General features: G+C 57.8%; 1 protein-coding gene across 1 annotated transcript; it reads right to left on the bottom strand.

Annotated features, from left to right (window-relative positions):
* Nucleotides 1-207: 207 nt before the first annotated feature.
* LOC308180124 (uncharacterized protein) lies at nucleotides 208-8,058 on the bottom strand (the record flags this gene model as incomplete). The annotated part of the gene is made up of 2 exons (XM_080561287.1): nucleotides 699-8,058; nucleotides 208-573 (listed from the first exon to the last, which is right to left on the bottom strand). The coding sequence occupies exons 1-2, from the start codon at nucleotides 864-866 to the stop codon at nucleotides 208-210; spliced, it is 534 nt and encodes a 177-aa protein (XP_080417413.1). The 5' UTR covers nucleotides 867-8,058.
* Nucleotides 8,059-14,509: the final 6,451 nt, after the last annotated feature.

Below are 14,509 nucleotides of genomic sequence, written 5' to 3'. Positions count from 1 at the left end.
CGGCCCGGGGGGGGGGGGGGGGAGAGGCCGGGGGCCGGGGAGGGCCCGGGGCCGGAGGGGGGCCGCGGGGGCCGCTCCTCGCCCCGCGGGGGCGGCCGCGGCTCGGAGGCCGGCCCGGAGCCCCCCCCCCGCGCCCCCCGCCCCGGGCCCGGCCCGCGGCCCCCCGCCGTGCCCCCGGCGCCGGCCCGGGCCCGGCCCCCGCAAGAGTTAAGGAAGGGGCGGAGCCGCCCCGCAGGGCCGGGTGGCGGCGGCCTCCCCGCGGGGCGCGGGCGGGCACCGCGCTGCCTCCGCCGCCACCGGCACCGCCACTGCCACCGCCGCCACCACCGTCAGCGCCGCTGCCGCCGCCACCTGCACCGCCACCTCCACCGCCGCTGCCATCGCTACCTCCACTGCCACCGGCACTGCCACCGTCATCGCCACTGCCACCTCTACCTCCACCGCCACCGTCACTGCCACTGCCACCTCTACCTCTATCACCACCGTCGTTTCCACTGCTACCGTCATCACTGCTGCCACCATCGTCACCACTGCCACCACCACCATCATCGCTACCGCCACCATCATCACCACCTCTACCTCCACCGCCACCTTCACCACCACCGTCATAGCCACTACCACCTCCACCTCTCTACCTCTACTGCCACCATCATCACCACTGCCACCGCCATCTCTACCTTCACCACCACCACCTCTACCGCCACCATCATCACCACCTCTACCTCCACCGCTACGTTCACCACCACTGTCATAGCCACCAACAACAACACCTCTACCACCACCACCACCTCTATCTGTACTGCCACCATCATCACCACTGCCACCTCCACCTCTATTGCCAATGTCATCGCCACCGCCACCATCATCACCACTGCCACCTCCACCTCTACCTCCTGGCTCCACACGGAACCACCCAAATATTAAATCGTATTTCAAAGAGCGTTGTCCGAACACTGATAACCGAGCTGGTGTGGCACACCAGCTGCAAACAGCGGTAGGGGCCGGACAGCATCCCAAGGGCTCCCCAACAGGGTCCAGTGCACTGAACACCCCAGGGTTGGTCCCTCTCTATTTGTTTTGGGGTACATCCAGGGGAACAAGGCGTGTGCCCATACAACCTCTGCAGCCCCACACCCTACAGACCCTCACCAGGCTGTGGTCAAGGGGTGCCAAAGGCAGTTCTGGGGAGCAACCCTGGCTGGGAAGGGGAAGGGGCTGCCTGCAGACTCTGCTCCCCTGTACCCCCGGGACACAGCCTCACCTCAGCAATGGAGCTGCTCTATATCACGTTCACTGCATTAGCGGGTCCAAGCGGACTTGATTTCTCCAGGCTTGATCCTGGAGTGAAGAACAAGTTGCTGCTGAATGACCTCTGAATTCATCTACATCTCAAAGTCCTGATAACATCGCTTTCCCACCCATAAAGCCCCTTTTCTGGGCTCAGGCTAACCCAGGCCATCCTCCACAGCTGAGCCAGGGCAGCCGCACCAGTACAGCATCGATCCCCTACCTGAGCTTGCGCTTTGATCTCAGCCCGAGGAGGCTCGCAGACCACCACTGTCAGCTGGAAGCTGGACGCAGAGAGCCCCTTCCCAGTGCCGTCCTCTGTACCGGCACTAAATGGTGGCTTCTGAAGGCAGGAGCAGCCCAAGAGGCAGGTTCTCTGCTCGGGCTGCCTCTTGTTTCCCTGTTAACCCCAAGCCCCAAAGCCCTCTCAGGCTCCCTGCCCACGCACCCGGTGCTTCTTCTGCGTCTGCCCCACGCACCCTCTCCCTGCGGCTCTCTCCTACAAGGTGCAGAGCAGAAAGACGCGCACCCGCATGTGCCACCACTGCTGGGGGTGGCCGTGCCTGCAGTTTGCCCACCCAAAATTTTACCCTTTTAAAAAACACCACTTGTTTTTTTCGGTACCAGCAGGTCACTCCCGTGAAGAACCCCCCCATGGGTGCCTGCTGCCTGGGAGCCAAGAGCCCCTCTTCTGGCCCGCACCCAAGCGCACGGGCAGCCTTTGCAGGGCAGGCAGGACTCTGCTCCCCTGTGCAGGGAAAATCCTTTTTCTTCTATTTATTTATATCTGGCTCACCATAAACTCACCCGCCTGCGAACCTGCTGTTCATACTAACAAACTTTGCTAAACTTTTTGGTGTGTGCAAAAGCTGCTGGCGGGCAGACGTACACTGCAGTGAGATCTCCTCAGCCCTTCCCCTGCTCTCCCACAAGTCATCGTCTCCCACAGATCCTCATCTCCCATAAATCCTTGTCTCCCACCGGGCTCATTTACACAGCACTGTGTAAGCGCAGCCCTTCTGCTCTTTGGCAAAGCAGCTCTTCATCTAGGAGAGACTTAAGGCAGAGACCCAAAACAGACTAAGGGGCATGATGGGCCCTGTGGAAGTCGCTTTCATATCACGTCCAGACAGTCTGCCCAGGAGAGGTCCCACAGTCTGTTTCACAGAATTGCTGAACCACAGACTGGCCGAGGTGGGCAGGGACCCCTGGGTGCCTCTGGTCCCCCCCTGACCCAGCAGGGACACCCCGAGCAGGGGCCCAGCACCACATCCAGGCGGCTTTGGGACATCTCCGAGGAGCCCCCGGCACCTCTCTGGGTACCTGTGCAGGGCTCCGGCACCCGCCCAGCACAGAAGTGTTCCTGGTGGTCAGACGGAGCCTCCCGTGCTCCAGTTTGTGCCCAGTGCCTCTGCTCCTGGCCCTGAGCACCACTGGCAAGAGCCTGGCTCCGTCCTCTTTGAACTCTTCTTCAGCTGTTTAGAGGCAGGGATGGGATCCCCCCGAGCCTCCTCTTCCCCAGGCTGAGCAGTCCCAGCTCTCTCAGCCCCCCCTCGTAGCAGAGGTGCTCAGTCCCTTCAGCATCTCTGCAGCATTGGACTCACTCCAGTGTGTCCACGTCCCTTTTGTACCGGGGGGCCCAGAAGTGGACCCAGTGCTCCAGGTGTGGCCTCACCAATGCTGAGTAGAGAAGGATTGCCTCCCTTCACCTGCTGGCAATACTTTGCCTAATGCAGCCAAGAATACCCTTAGCCTTCCAAGCTGCAAGAGCACATTGCTGACTCACGTTCAGCTTGGTGCCCACCAGGACTCCCAGGTCCTTTCCTGCCGAGCTGCTTTCCAGCGGGGTGCCCCCAGCATGTCCTGGTGCCTGGGGTTGCTCCTGCCCAGGTGGACGAGGGTTCCTCTCCAGGAGGAGGCTCCTCCCCAAGCTTGGACAAGGCAGAACTAGGCTCTAGAAAGTGTCTGTTAGGAGCAGGAGGTTTTTAGACTTGGAAGCATAGGGAAACAGAGACATTGCTGAGGTGGAGAGGAAAGTGTTCCTGTACTAATTTGCTATATAGTAACTGCCTTGTGATTTAAGCTGTTATCATTAGGGTTCAGAGTTAACAATCCACACCAGGCAGTGGAACAATCTGTCCTTCTCAGAGCTTTATTCCAAGCCTTCTGCTGTCCACAACAGCATTGCTACAGCAGTTCTTGGGCCCTCGCTGGAAGGTCTTCACACTAGAAAGTCTCCCCAGCAGTTTTGCAAAAAGACCCCAGGTGGGGCAGGAAACGGAGCCAGAACCCCAGCCCAGGACTGGAGGCTAGGCCAGGAAAAGGGGGGAGAGGCAGCTCCAGAGGGCTACGGATCCACCTCACAGACGGCTTTCAGCGGGAGAGCTGCGACCTGGGGCGTCTGGCACAGCACGGCCACGCTGGTTCCCCACCCAGCCTCGGCCTCCCAGCACCACGCGGGTGGCGCGATCAGTTTATTTTAGCCATTTCAGCGGGGAGACGGAGGATGGAGAGGATGGAGGATCAGAGGCCCAGGATGCGTGGGCAGGAGGGGGGCGGCGAGCCCGTGCCTCCAGCACGTGTGACACGCGTTTGGTGTCACCGAGCGGGGAGAGATGCGAGCAGGGTGAAATATGAGCTGTGGGTTGCCGGCCGCAGCTGGAGGAGCTCATCCCGCCTGCAGCCTGGCCCCAGTCCCTCTTGGGGCTGCTCAGCGAGAGTCGGTGCGGATCCAGCACCGGCTGCCGAATGGAGCCGCCAGGATGTGGCCAGCAACTGTGCAGAAACTTTTCTCTCCCAGTCCTTGCATCACAGTTGCTCCGTAGGTGCTGGGAGGGTTAAAAACCCCCGGTGCCAGCCTGGCTCACTGGGAGCCCAGCCTGGTTGTGGCCCCACACATCACAGGTGCACGCCGCATGCACCCAGACACATTGATCGTCTCAGTGCAGGAGCCCGCTGCGGCTGCAGGTCCCACAAAGGGCGTGCAGACCGTGACACATCCCCCAGAAGACAGCAGAGCCTGCAGCGCAGAGTAGGGACTACCCAAACCTTCCTGGGGATGGAATAGTCCCAATGCACTCGACCCAGCTGAATAAAAACCACACGAAGCACTATTACCAAGGGCACGACAGCAGCCACCCCTTTGGATGGGCTTGCCCATGAGCGAGAAGACGCGGTGCCTCCTGCCGAGAGCTGCTGGGCTGCCGGTGCTTCTGCGAGGTGCTCAGGCAGCAGCAGGATGCTTCCAGCGCGGTGCAGAGCGGCTCAGCACCGGACAGGGCTGCTCCAGGTTTCCATGACTTTATTTCAGCCGTGTGTGAGTGCAGGGAGGTCGATGGCGTCTGTTCAGAAGGGATTGGTTTGCATCAAATCCCGGAGCATTTGCACTCCTGGTTACACGTGTGGAGGGTGTGCAGGCGCCACGAGCCCTGCAGCGAGGTGCGCTGCAAGAGTGCCGGCACGTGTGCTGCCCACAGCCTCTGCTTCAGCCGAAGTCCCCCCAGCATCACCCAGCACAGGGGGATTGGACCAAGTCCAGGAAAAAGTCCTTGCTGGAGCTGTTCCTGTGCTGCTGTGCCCACCTTCTGCTGAGCTGCACCAGCCCCTGAGAAGGCTCCTTCCCTGCCTGTGGTCCGAGGGGATGGCAGGTACAGGCTCCAGCCTGTCCCCGAGGTACACCGAACAAGGAAAATATTCACAGTAGCAGTAGGAAGGAATAAAAACGACATGCCAGTACCTGTGGAGCACCAAGCTGCCATGCAAGGGAAGGCACAGCAGCCCTGGGTCCCCAGTGCAGGCAGCTTTAGCAGCTTCTGCCACCACAGTGCAAAATCCAAAGTCCCCGGTATCAGGTGGATACAAGAATGGGAGATGGGAACACCAGTCCTGGGGGCAGCGGCTGGGCTGAACGCAGCAGCCGTGCCCTAAGCACAAGTAGTGGTAGTTTCTTCACCCCATGCTCTGCCCTTTCCCGGGGATACAAATACATGCAGGGGACCCGCAGCCATCCGGCCAGCCCCAGGGCACGGGGATGCTCTCCCACATCAGGGTGCTCTGCCCAAAGGCCGGCCCTGTGACTCGGCCACCTCCCACGTCGATGGCACCTGCCCACATGCGGACGGCGCACGACTGGCATGGGGCACAGGCACAGCTGTCCCTCTGCACTGGTCACCAGCAGCCGAAGGGACCCTGCTTCCCCCAGCCTTGCCACAGACCCCACGGGGCTGGGGCACGGGGCACCACGGATGCAGCCGCAATGCACTCCCCACGCTATTCTTAGGAAGGGTAAAGTTTATACAAGAAATTTAAGCTTTAAACCCAGGCACCATAAATAGTCTATTTTTCAAGAGCTGCAAGTCAGTTGTAGGCTGGGAGCCAGAGCCAAAATTTGGCAGCTGTCTTTGTTTAATGATTAATTAAAATGAGGTAACAAAACGAGACATATCTATTAACGAGGGTATTTGCAGCGTCAGTAGAGGATTCCAAATGGCTGATTTTTTCCCCTTTTAATCTTCAAACTTCTCGTTAGGAAAACAAGTTCTTCCTCCGTCCGCGGTGGGAAGGGCTGTGCCGCGGCCCCTTGCCCTGGTAGCGGGAGGGGAGCAGCGCACAGGCACGGCTTTATCTTTATGGTCCTCTGCCTTTAAACAACGCGAGCCCTCCGCATAAAGATTTTTCCAGCTTAGAAATTTTATTAGACCTTCAAGTAAACTTCAATGGAGAGACCGTTGGCTGTGACAGAGGCAGGAGAGGGAGGTTTGCACATTGCTCCGGCTCTGTGCTGCCCTCTCCCCAGCAAGGGGTGGCGTGTGCTGCAAAACAAGGACTAAAACGGGAGCGCCAGAGGCTAAGGGGCATTTTCCAGGCTCTTTTTCATAAGTGCCAGACAAACAGGGTCAAATCCACATCCCCAGCCTACTTTGGGGGAGCAGCTTGTGTTTTCCCAGAGCTCTGGGGAGATGTCACCAGAGCAGCCGGCAAGGAGGACAGTGCAAAGGGATGGAGCGAGGGAGGGTCGTTCCTGTCTGCCTCGCTCCCAGCTCATCTCCTGACACTGGATACGTTTCAGAGCTCAGAAAACCCAGCGGAGCACAAGGACGCCTCGTGTGGGAAGTGCCCATGGTCACAGGAGGGTTAACGCATACGGGGGGGCCCGGGGGCAGCTCTGGGAGGGTGCATGAAGCAGGTTCACCCTCCCCAAGGCTCTGAAGGCTTAGCCACATGGGAAAGCACCCAAGTATGAGGAAAAGGGAAAAACATCCCAAAATAGTTTAGTCTTGTTTTTTGCACTGAGACGCCCAGACAGGGTGGGAGTTCTGGTTGTGTCTGAGCTAAAAATTACAGTAAATAGCAAAGTGGCTGCAAAGCCCCATGTTCTGGATAAGAAGGACATGTGCAAACGTCGTCCGTCAGGGAGAAGACGTGCCGGAGGTGAAGGCCCATAAATAAACTGGGGGGGAATGGAGTTAAGCGAGCGCTGTGTCGAGGGGTGAACCACAAACCGCCCACTGAAGCATGTCTTCTCCCCAGCAAATCTCGCGGCTCTGGACATGAGGACTGCTCTGAGCAGGGGCAGGATCCTGGTGTCCCCATTCGCACTTGGGCCCACGCGATTGAGGACCAGCAAAGCCCACCTGGCAGCAAAGGGGGGCTGGATCCACCATACTGGTTGGAGAAATCTCCGGACTGTCCCACTCCTTCTACACCACTCCCCAGGCACAACTCAGCTGCTGGTGAAACGCTGGCCTGAATACTGAGGTTGTAGGGATGACGGCTGTCCCCATAAAGAGCAGAGAGGTCCTGGGCATTTGCTCCCACAGGGTCCCACAGCAAGCTGCGCAGGCGGACAGGATGTGAAGCTGGGGCTGGAGGGATGCAGACTCAGAGAGGAGGAAGGCCCACTGCTCCGCCCGGGTCCATGCTTTCCGCAGATGCTCCATGGTCCAATTTACCTGTTCAGGGCTTGCACATGTCCAGCACCAGCTGCAGGTCCCACAGAGGGTCCTGGGATGGGCGAGCTGCAAAAACCCTGCTGCTCAAGCTGTGGCTGGAGCTGAGCTGGTCCTGGGTGCCGTGCTGCCCTCGGCAAGGCAGGGGCCCCAGGCACTGCTGATGCCCCCGGCATGGACTGAGTTGGACGGGGGCTGCTCCAGGGCAGGGGCTGGGGCACCCCATAGGGCAGGAGCCCAGAGTAAACGGGGGTGTTCTCCTGGAGCACTGGGTCCAGTTCTGGGCCCCCGGTACAAAAGGAATGTGGACACACTGGAGTGAGTCCAATGCTACAGAGATGCTGAAGGGACTGAGCACCTCTGCTACGAGGGGGGGCTGAGAGAGCTGGGACTGCTCAGCCTGGGGAAGAGGAGGCTCAGGGGAATCCCATCCCTGCCTCTAAACAGCTGAAGAAGAGTTCAAAGAGGACGGAGCCAGGCTCTTGCCAGTGGTGCTCAGGGCCAGGAGCAGAGGCACTGGGCACAAACTGGAGCACGGGAGGCTCCGTCTGACCACCAGGAACACTTCTGTGCTGGGCGGGTGCCGGAGCCCTGCACAGGTACCCAGAGAGGTGCCGGGGGCTCCTCGGAGATGTCCCAAAGCCGCCTGGACGTGGTGCTGGGCCCCTGCTCGGGGTGTCCCTGCTGGGTCGGGGGGGACCAGAGGCACCCAGGGGTCCCTGCCCACCTCGGCCAGTCTGTGCTTCCGAGCAGGAGCCGGCCCCGCTCCCCCGGCCCTCAGCAGGGCCCGGCACCTTGCGGAGGGGGCACCGAGGGCAGCAGCAGGGACAGGGCCGGCGGGGGGGGGGGGCAGCGGGGCTGGCGGCACCTGCGGGCGGCAGCGGCCGGGGGCTGCGGCCGGGACTGAGCCCGCGGCGGCGGCGAGGGCTGGGAAGGGCCGGGGGCGGCGAGGAGCCGGCCCCGGCCCGGCCCCGGCCCCGCACGTGTTCCCCCCCGCCCCCCCCGCCCTCGGGCCGTGGCAGGCGCGGAGCCGCGGTGCCGGCCGCCACCTAGGGCCGGGCCCGGGCGCCGCAGGAGCGGGCGCGGGGCTGCGGGAGAAGCGCGGCCACGTCCCCGGGGCGAGGCGTCCCCGTCCCCTTCCCCCAGCACCGGGTGGTGCCGGCGTGGGAGGGGGCTCCGCGGGGGGAGCCCCTGCGAGGGGCGAGCGGACACCGCAGGGGCTGAGCAGCCCGAAGCCGCCGGGTCCCCGTGCTGGGGCCGCTGCCGCCGCCCTGCGCCGCCCGCCCGGGGGGCTCTGGCCTCGTCCCCTCGGTGTGCCCAGGCTGGGCTGGGGTGAGGCCTGCAGGCCACGGAGGCCGCGGTGGCCGCCTCCTGCAGCGCGCCAAGGCCGGGCCGGGAGGGGTGGAGGTGGCTCCCGGAGGTGGAGAGGTCCCAGGGCTCTGAGCTCGGGTCTCTGGGAACAGAGCTGGGGTTTTCCCGACCCTTGGCGTTCAAGCTGAGGGCGCAAACATCAAGGCCAAAGCCAGCCTTCCAAAACTGCGTGTGGCCTGCTTCCCAGAAGCGCGCTGAGGATGACAACAGCCTGGTGGCGGGACGTCGGTCTCATCTTTGAGACCTTGCCGTGCTGTGGAGCCTTCTGCCCGTGCTTGGGAAGATCGGGCAGTCCCCTCTCCCACGGCGGGGAGATGTTTCTCCACATTGCCTCTCGCTCTCCCTTGGTCCCAGAAGCACACCGAGCCTTACTCGCTATTGAAACTTGGCCCCGAAGAGCCCCTCAGGTTGGTTTCAGTTTGGTGATGCTCCGTCCCAGGCTGGAAGAAGCCAGGCGCTTAAGCACAGGGCTGGCTCTGCACAGTGTGAGCAGACCCAGATCACTTCTCTGGCAGGACAAAACCAACCTCCCCAGTCATGCAGTAAGAAGTACAGATGTGTCAGGAGAAAAGCAGAGCACAGCAATAAATCCTCCTAAATCAGAGGCAGGGGCTATTCTCTGCACGCCTGTGATTTGCCACATCCTGCAGCTGCCAGGGGAAAAGGTAAAGGAGGAAAGGCTGGGCCAGGGCACGTGAAGGCAGGAGGGATGGACTGGGCAGCAGGGTCCTGGGGCTGCCAAGGCTTGTGCAAACCAGGCCCAAAGTCTGCAAGGAACGCGAAGAAGAGAGGAGGAGGTAGAGGAACCGGTGAGGCTGAAGCTGAGGCTGTCTGCACGCCCTGCCTATGTGCTCTTGTGTTTCCAGGTGTTTGGATTTTCTTAGTATTTATCTTAGACTAAACTTCCCGGTTTCAGTCTGATCCCTGCGATCTGCCTCTCCAAAGGCTCACTTAAATCATGTAACATCAGCAACAAATTCAGGTAAACAATGCCGGATGGGTTTTCATGTGCCATGGACAGAAGACAAAGAGTAAATTACAGGGGGAAAGGACCTTGATCCTTCTCAAACAAACAAACAAACAGGAATTGATTTTGTTTATACTTTTGACAGCCAGAATTGGAAATAATCAAGAGGCCCTGCCACTGAGTGCGTGATGTTTGCCTTCCTTTAACTGAAAGAGCAGAAAGCAATGACGCCATGACAGGAGGGACTGGGAAAGAGATTTGCCTCTGCAGGGGGTCAGATACATCCACATGCCTGCTCTTCTGGCAAAAACAGGACCGGGGGTCTGGATGAGATTACAGATAAGAAATGTAAACTTCTTTAATGAAGCTCCCTAGGTCGTACCTTGCTGTTCAGCTTTGCACCCCAAAATCATTCTAAATTCAGGTATTGCTGCCCAAAGAATTTGTTTATCTTCCCTCATTAGCTGCCTATATTTTTTCCCTACTTGTTTTGTACCTCTTTGAAGGTTTTACTGGGTAAGGCAGCCCCTGTGATGCCCAGTGCTGCTTTGTGAGACTTTCCTGACAAATATTTTCATTATTATCAAGTATCAAGTATTCTCATTATTAGTTGTCAGTGAGAAATAAGCCTTTTTAATAAGCAAAATGTCACTAATCTGAGGGATAAAACACCTGAAAATTCAATTCCTGTAGTGATTCCATCAATTATGTCAATTCAAATACAATTTTCATGGCAAAATCACCATTGCCAAATTGATTTATCCTCCTGATGAATTCCTTGGATGCCTGTCCTTGATTATTGCTAGGTCAAATCCACAACCTCAGTCCCGCAGAGCCAGATTGGGCAGGAGTTTTGAGAAAACCACTGAGCTTCTGGTCTTGCGTGTTCAAGCAAGAGGGGACCCTGTGTGAGACCCTGCTGTCTCACTGCTCTGTGCAACCCAGTTCGCAAGCTGTTTGTGACACTGTGACTCTGGTTTTGGCCTTCTTTTGTTCACTGTCACATCATGTGGAAGGTCTCTCGATACTACACGTGCTGTTTCTCAGGGTAGGCATTTCTCCAGGGAGGTCCCCGCCTTGTCCATATTGTAGCTCTCAATCAGAGAGCACAGCTAGTGTCCACAGACCTTGTTACGATGCCTTGTTCCCCACTTCCCTCGTGCTCCTGGTTTTATTTACAATTATTTATTTACAAATTTATTTTACAGGGCAGAGCAGCCAGATGCTCCTTCTCTCTCCTCAAGTCATGGCTAATGCTACTCACCACTGGGTTAAAAGACCCATTAGCACTTGGGCTTTTCTCTCTTTGAAGATGTATGTGCAAATAAACAAATTTCTTCTTGATCTTCAGTTTGGTAAGACTTTGATGGGGCAGGCTGGCCTTTCTCCTGTGTACACCAAATGTCAACCGTGCACAAAGATGAGGAGCTTGGAGCAGGGAGCACCAAAGATACTTCTGCTTTGCAGCTGCCTTGCAGACAAAATCCTGCGTGTGATGGTGAGGGCAGGGGTAGGGGAAAGGTCCGGACAATAAGGAACCTTGTATCCACACTTTTGCTGCAAGCAGCATGAACGTGGAACAGCCTAGAGGCTTGGAGCTTTGAACATGCCTCCAAGGTGTACGCTGGGGACTGGAGGATGGACACCAGCAAGTAGAGAGGTGATGGTCCCTAACATCTGCATGCCTCCCCCACCTTGGCGAGCCCGCACCCTGGCTCGCTCACCGATATCAAGCCATTGGCTTCAGCAGTTTCTGGCTCCAGCGCTCCATTTTACTGGCCAGCATCACCGTGGTCTCGACAGGCAGCTGGCAAAGCTCCTCTTCCTTGTAAGATACAGGGCACTATGGGCTGCCTTTCGTTGCTGAAAAAGCAAAGCTCTTCTACCTCTGGGTAGCTATGTGTGAGCACAAATAGGAGGTGAAACCACTAGCCCACTTTGGGCTAGCTCAGGTTGTTACAGGGGAAAGTTACACTCTTTTCAAGAGGTGAAGGCAATTTCGTTGTCCAAACTGGCATGAAGGCAGAGGCTGCTATGGGCTCCCTTGTTCAGTCCTAGACTGGGAAGTGATGCCATTTTTGTAGGCCAGCGTGATGTTCAAGGGACGTGCTGGGCTGGTGTGAAAGCAGAAGTCAGCCAACAGCTGCAGGCTCTGGGGTTAAGCAGGAGACAAATGAGGTGGTGTGGGTGACTGATGGCTGCGCAGGGTGGTGGAGGTGGGAAGGGGAATGGGATGAAACAACAACATAGCCAAGAGGGCGTGGGGCCCCAGCCTGCCAAATCGGTCCCTTTGTGCACCCCGTGTGTGTAGGTGTATCCCAGGCTCGCTGGTCACGTTGCTCCTTTGCACACCATCTGCTCCGCTGCTCAGCAGGGCCCAGCTCACCCAAAGCCGTGTGTTCATGGCTCAGAGGGGTGGTGCCCGCTGCCATGGGGTCAAGTCAAGGAGCAGCAGGGCAGAACAAGCTCTGGGCTCCTTTCATGGAGTCCCCGGCTGCTCATCTGGACCTGCCTCCACTGAGAAAGGAGAAAATGGTTCTTTGTAATCCAGCGCTGCCAAACGCCAGCCCATCCCTAAGCTCTTGTTGGCATTACTCTGACATCCAGTGCAGAAGAAACAACGTGACACTTAGAGCTGACTCCCTGCTTGTCCTGCAGCCACCGTGGGAGTGTCAGACCCACATCGGCTTCTTTGCTGACCACTGCAGAAAGAACAGAGCTGACACGCCGAGGAGCATCGCTTCTGGCAAGGCCTCTCCCTGCAGCCCGGAAGGATCTCGGCTCTTGGCCCTGACCCTGCATCCTGCCCGGCTCGATCCCAGCTCTTTGCCATGTCGTACCCTTCTCAGCCGTGGAGCAGATCACCTCCACCCTGGTTTCAACTTCCAGACACGTGTCCATCCGCAATTCAATTTTGTGCAGTTTACAGCCCCTGGCAGGGCAGGCAGGAGTGCGCCTGGGGCAGCAGGGGAGGGGGTCTGGGGCAGCCTGGTCCTGGAGCACCAATGCCCTGGGCCATGCAGCGTCCCGCAGGGAAGTCCCTCGGGCTGCTGGCGGGGTGCTCCTGACCGCCGCTGCCACTGCTGAGCTACAGAGGGACCTGCCCAGTGCCGGGCCGGGCCTCAAAGCACATTGAGGGCTGGCTCCTGAGCACGCCCTGCAACACCCAACCACTTCGGTGCAGAGGACACATGCACTGAGCACCAGCTGAGCTCTTCCAGCTGCATGCCCAACAGTTTCCCCCTCTGGGGAAACCCCCTTGCCCGAGACCAGTTATCTGTGGTTATTGCTGTGGTCTCAATGTCTTCCTCTCACTTTGCTTCTTATCACAGCTGGGCTGGTTATTTTCACAAGCAACAGGAAGCCTCAGTGCACCACTGACCCACCTAAACTCTTCATACTGTCCTGTGTCATCTTTAATCTACATGTAAATCTGCTCTTCTAATAAAACTCTAGACTACAGGGGATAATGGATGATCAGTGTAATATACAGTCTCTGGATTAGCAAACAAATTGAAGCACCAGTTTCATCTGGGGAAAAGTCTCAGAGATAAGCACCCTCCCTTGTTTGTTCACGGCATCTATTGGGAGATTACTTTTAAATCTCTCTTATGGCACAGCTGATGTTATCGCTTCAGCTGAATTAGTTAACCAAACTGCGCATTACTGTGCATTATTTAAGTAAGGCCAGATGGGGTGCGTTTCCTCACAACCCCCAGGCAGCACTGATTTCATAACGACTCCCCAAGCTGGGGCTGATTGTTGCATGTGATCTTCACAAGCTAGAAAGATGAGACATCAGGGGAAAATGAGACTGTAATTTAACATTGGTGATCAAAGGCTTGGGAGAGCTGTTCCAGGTGACCCCCTTGCCCCAGCACTGCCTGCTCCTGTAGCGATGCTCAGCTTCGTGCCCCATCCCAGCCTGGCAGGAGCCCGGGCTGACCACGGCCTCCCAGATCGCTGCTGATCACTTGCAGGCATCCCCTGTCAGCACCAGTGCTGCACATGGGAGGTATGGGATAAGAATGACTTGGGGACAGCCCACAGGCTTTATGTAAGCAGGAGCACAGAAGGAGAACACGCAAGGAGGCTGCAAACCAACCTGGGCTTCCCCTGGTCAGGTTTTGAAGTCTAGCTTCAGCTAGAGCTGAGAGCAAGCCCTTGGCCCATTACTGGGCAGGGAGGTGGGGGTTCCTCCTCTGCAGGGTGCTGCCCGTTGTCACAATGGTGTCAAACACCCTCCTGCAAGAGGCCTCAGTCCCTGCTCTGCTCTCAGCTCCTTGGCAGAAACTCTTGGGTGTGCTCCTCACATCCTCCGCAGCCACCACAGGTGGGCTTGGGCAGCCTGCCCTGTGCTGCAGAGCACCATGCCAGCGCAGGACCTCCTGCATGCAGTGGAAGCTTACAGGGCAAGAAAACATTTTCAGTCAGTCCCTGTAGCACCACATAAGAGCTTCTGAGCAATACAGAGATGCCGTTTGCAGCATTAATGTCTGTGGGCAATTCCTGGGCCTCGCCACCACCCAGACAAAGCTCACTGCCTCTGCGCACCCAGAACATGCACTGATGGATCACAGCTGTTGTTCCAGATGACTCTGAGAAGCGAGGGATAGCTTTAGCCTCCAGGATTTAAAACTATTCCCAACGTACACAAGGTCATGCCCAACATTTGAACCCAAGATCTTCCCCAGCTTTACCAAGCACCCTGCCTATAATCCCAAAGATAGCTTTCCAAGGAAATCTGAATCATGACAGTTAAGTCGGTGAAATGCGCGAGCCATTCATTTTAGAAGTACTGCAGGAGCTAAGCCCTGGGACGTCCCTACTTCCCTGCCAGAAAATCTGTAGGACTAGGACACTCACCCAGAACAAGCGGCGTAACTATAAATGAGAAGACGTCTCCTTCTGAGCCCTGAACCTGTCTGAAATTTCC

This window comes from Anser brachyrhynchus (assembly GCF_964034855.1).
Source record: "Anser brachyrhynchus genome assembly, chromosome: 18".
In the NCBI taxonomy this organism is placed as follows: domain Eukaryota; kingdom Metazoa; phylum Chordata; class Aves; order Anseriformes; family Anatidae; genus Anser; species Anser brachyrhynchus.
Note: the sequence above shows the minus strand (reverse complement) of the source record. Positions and strands in the feature narration are given on the sequence as shown.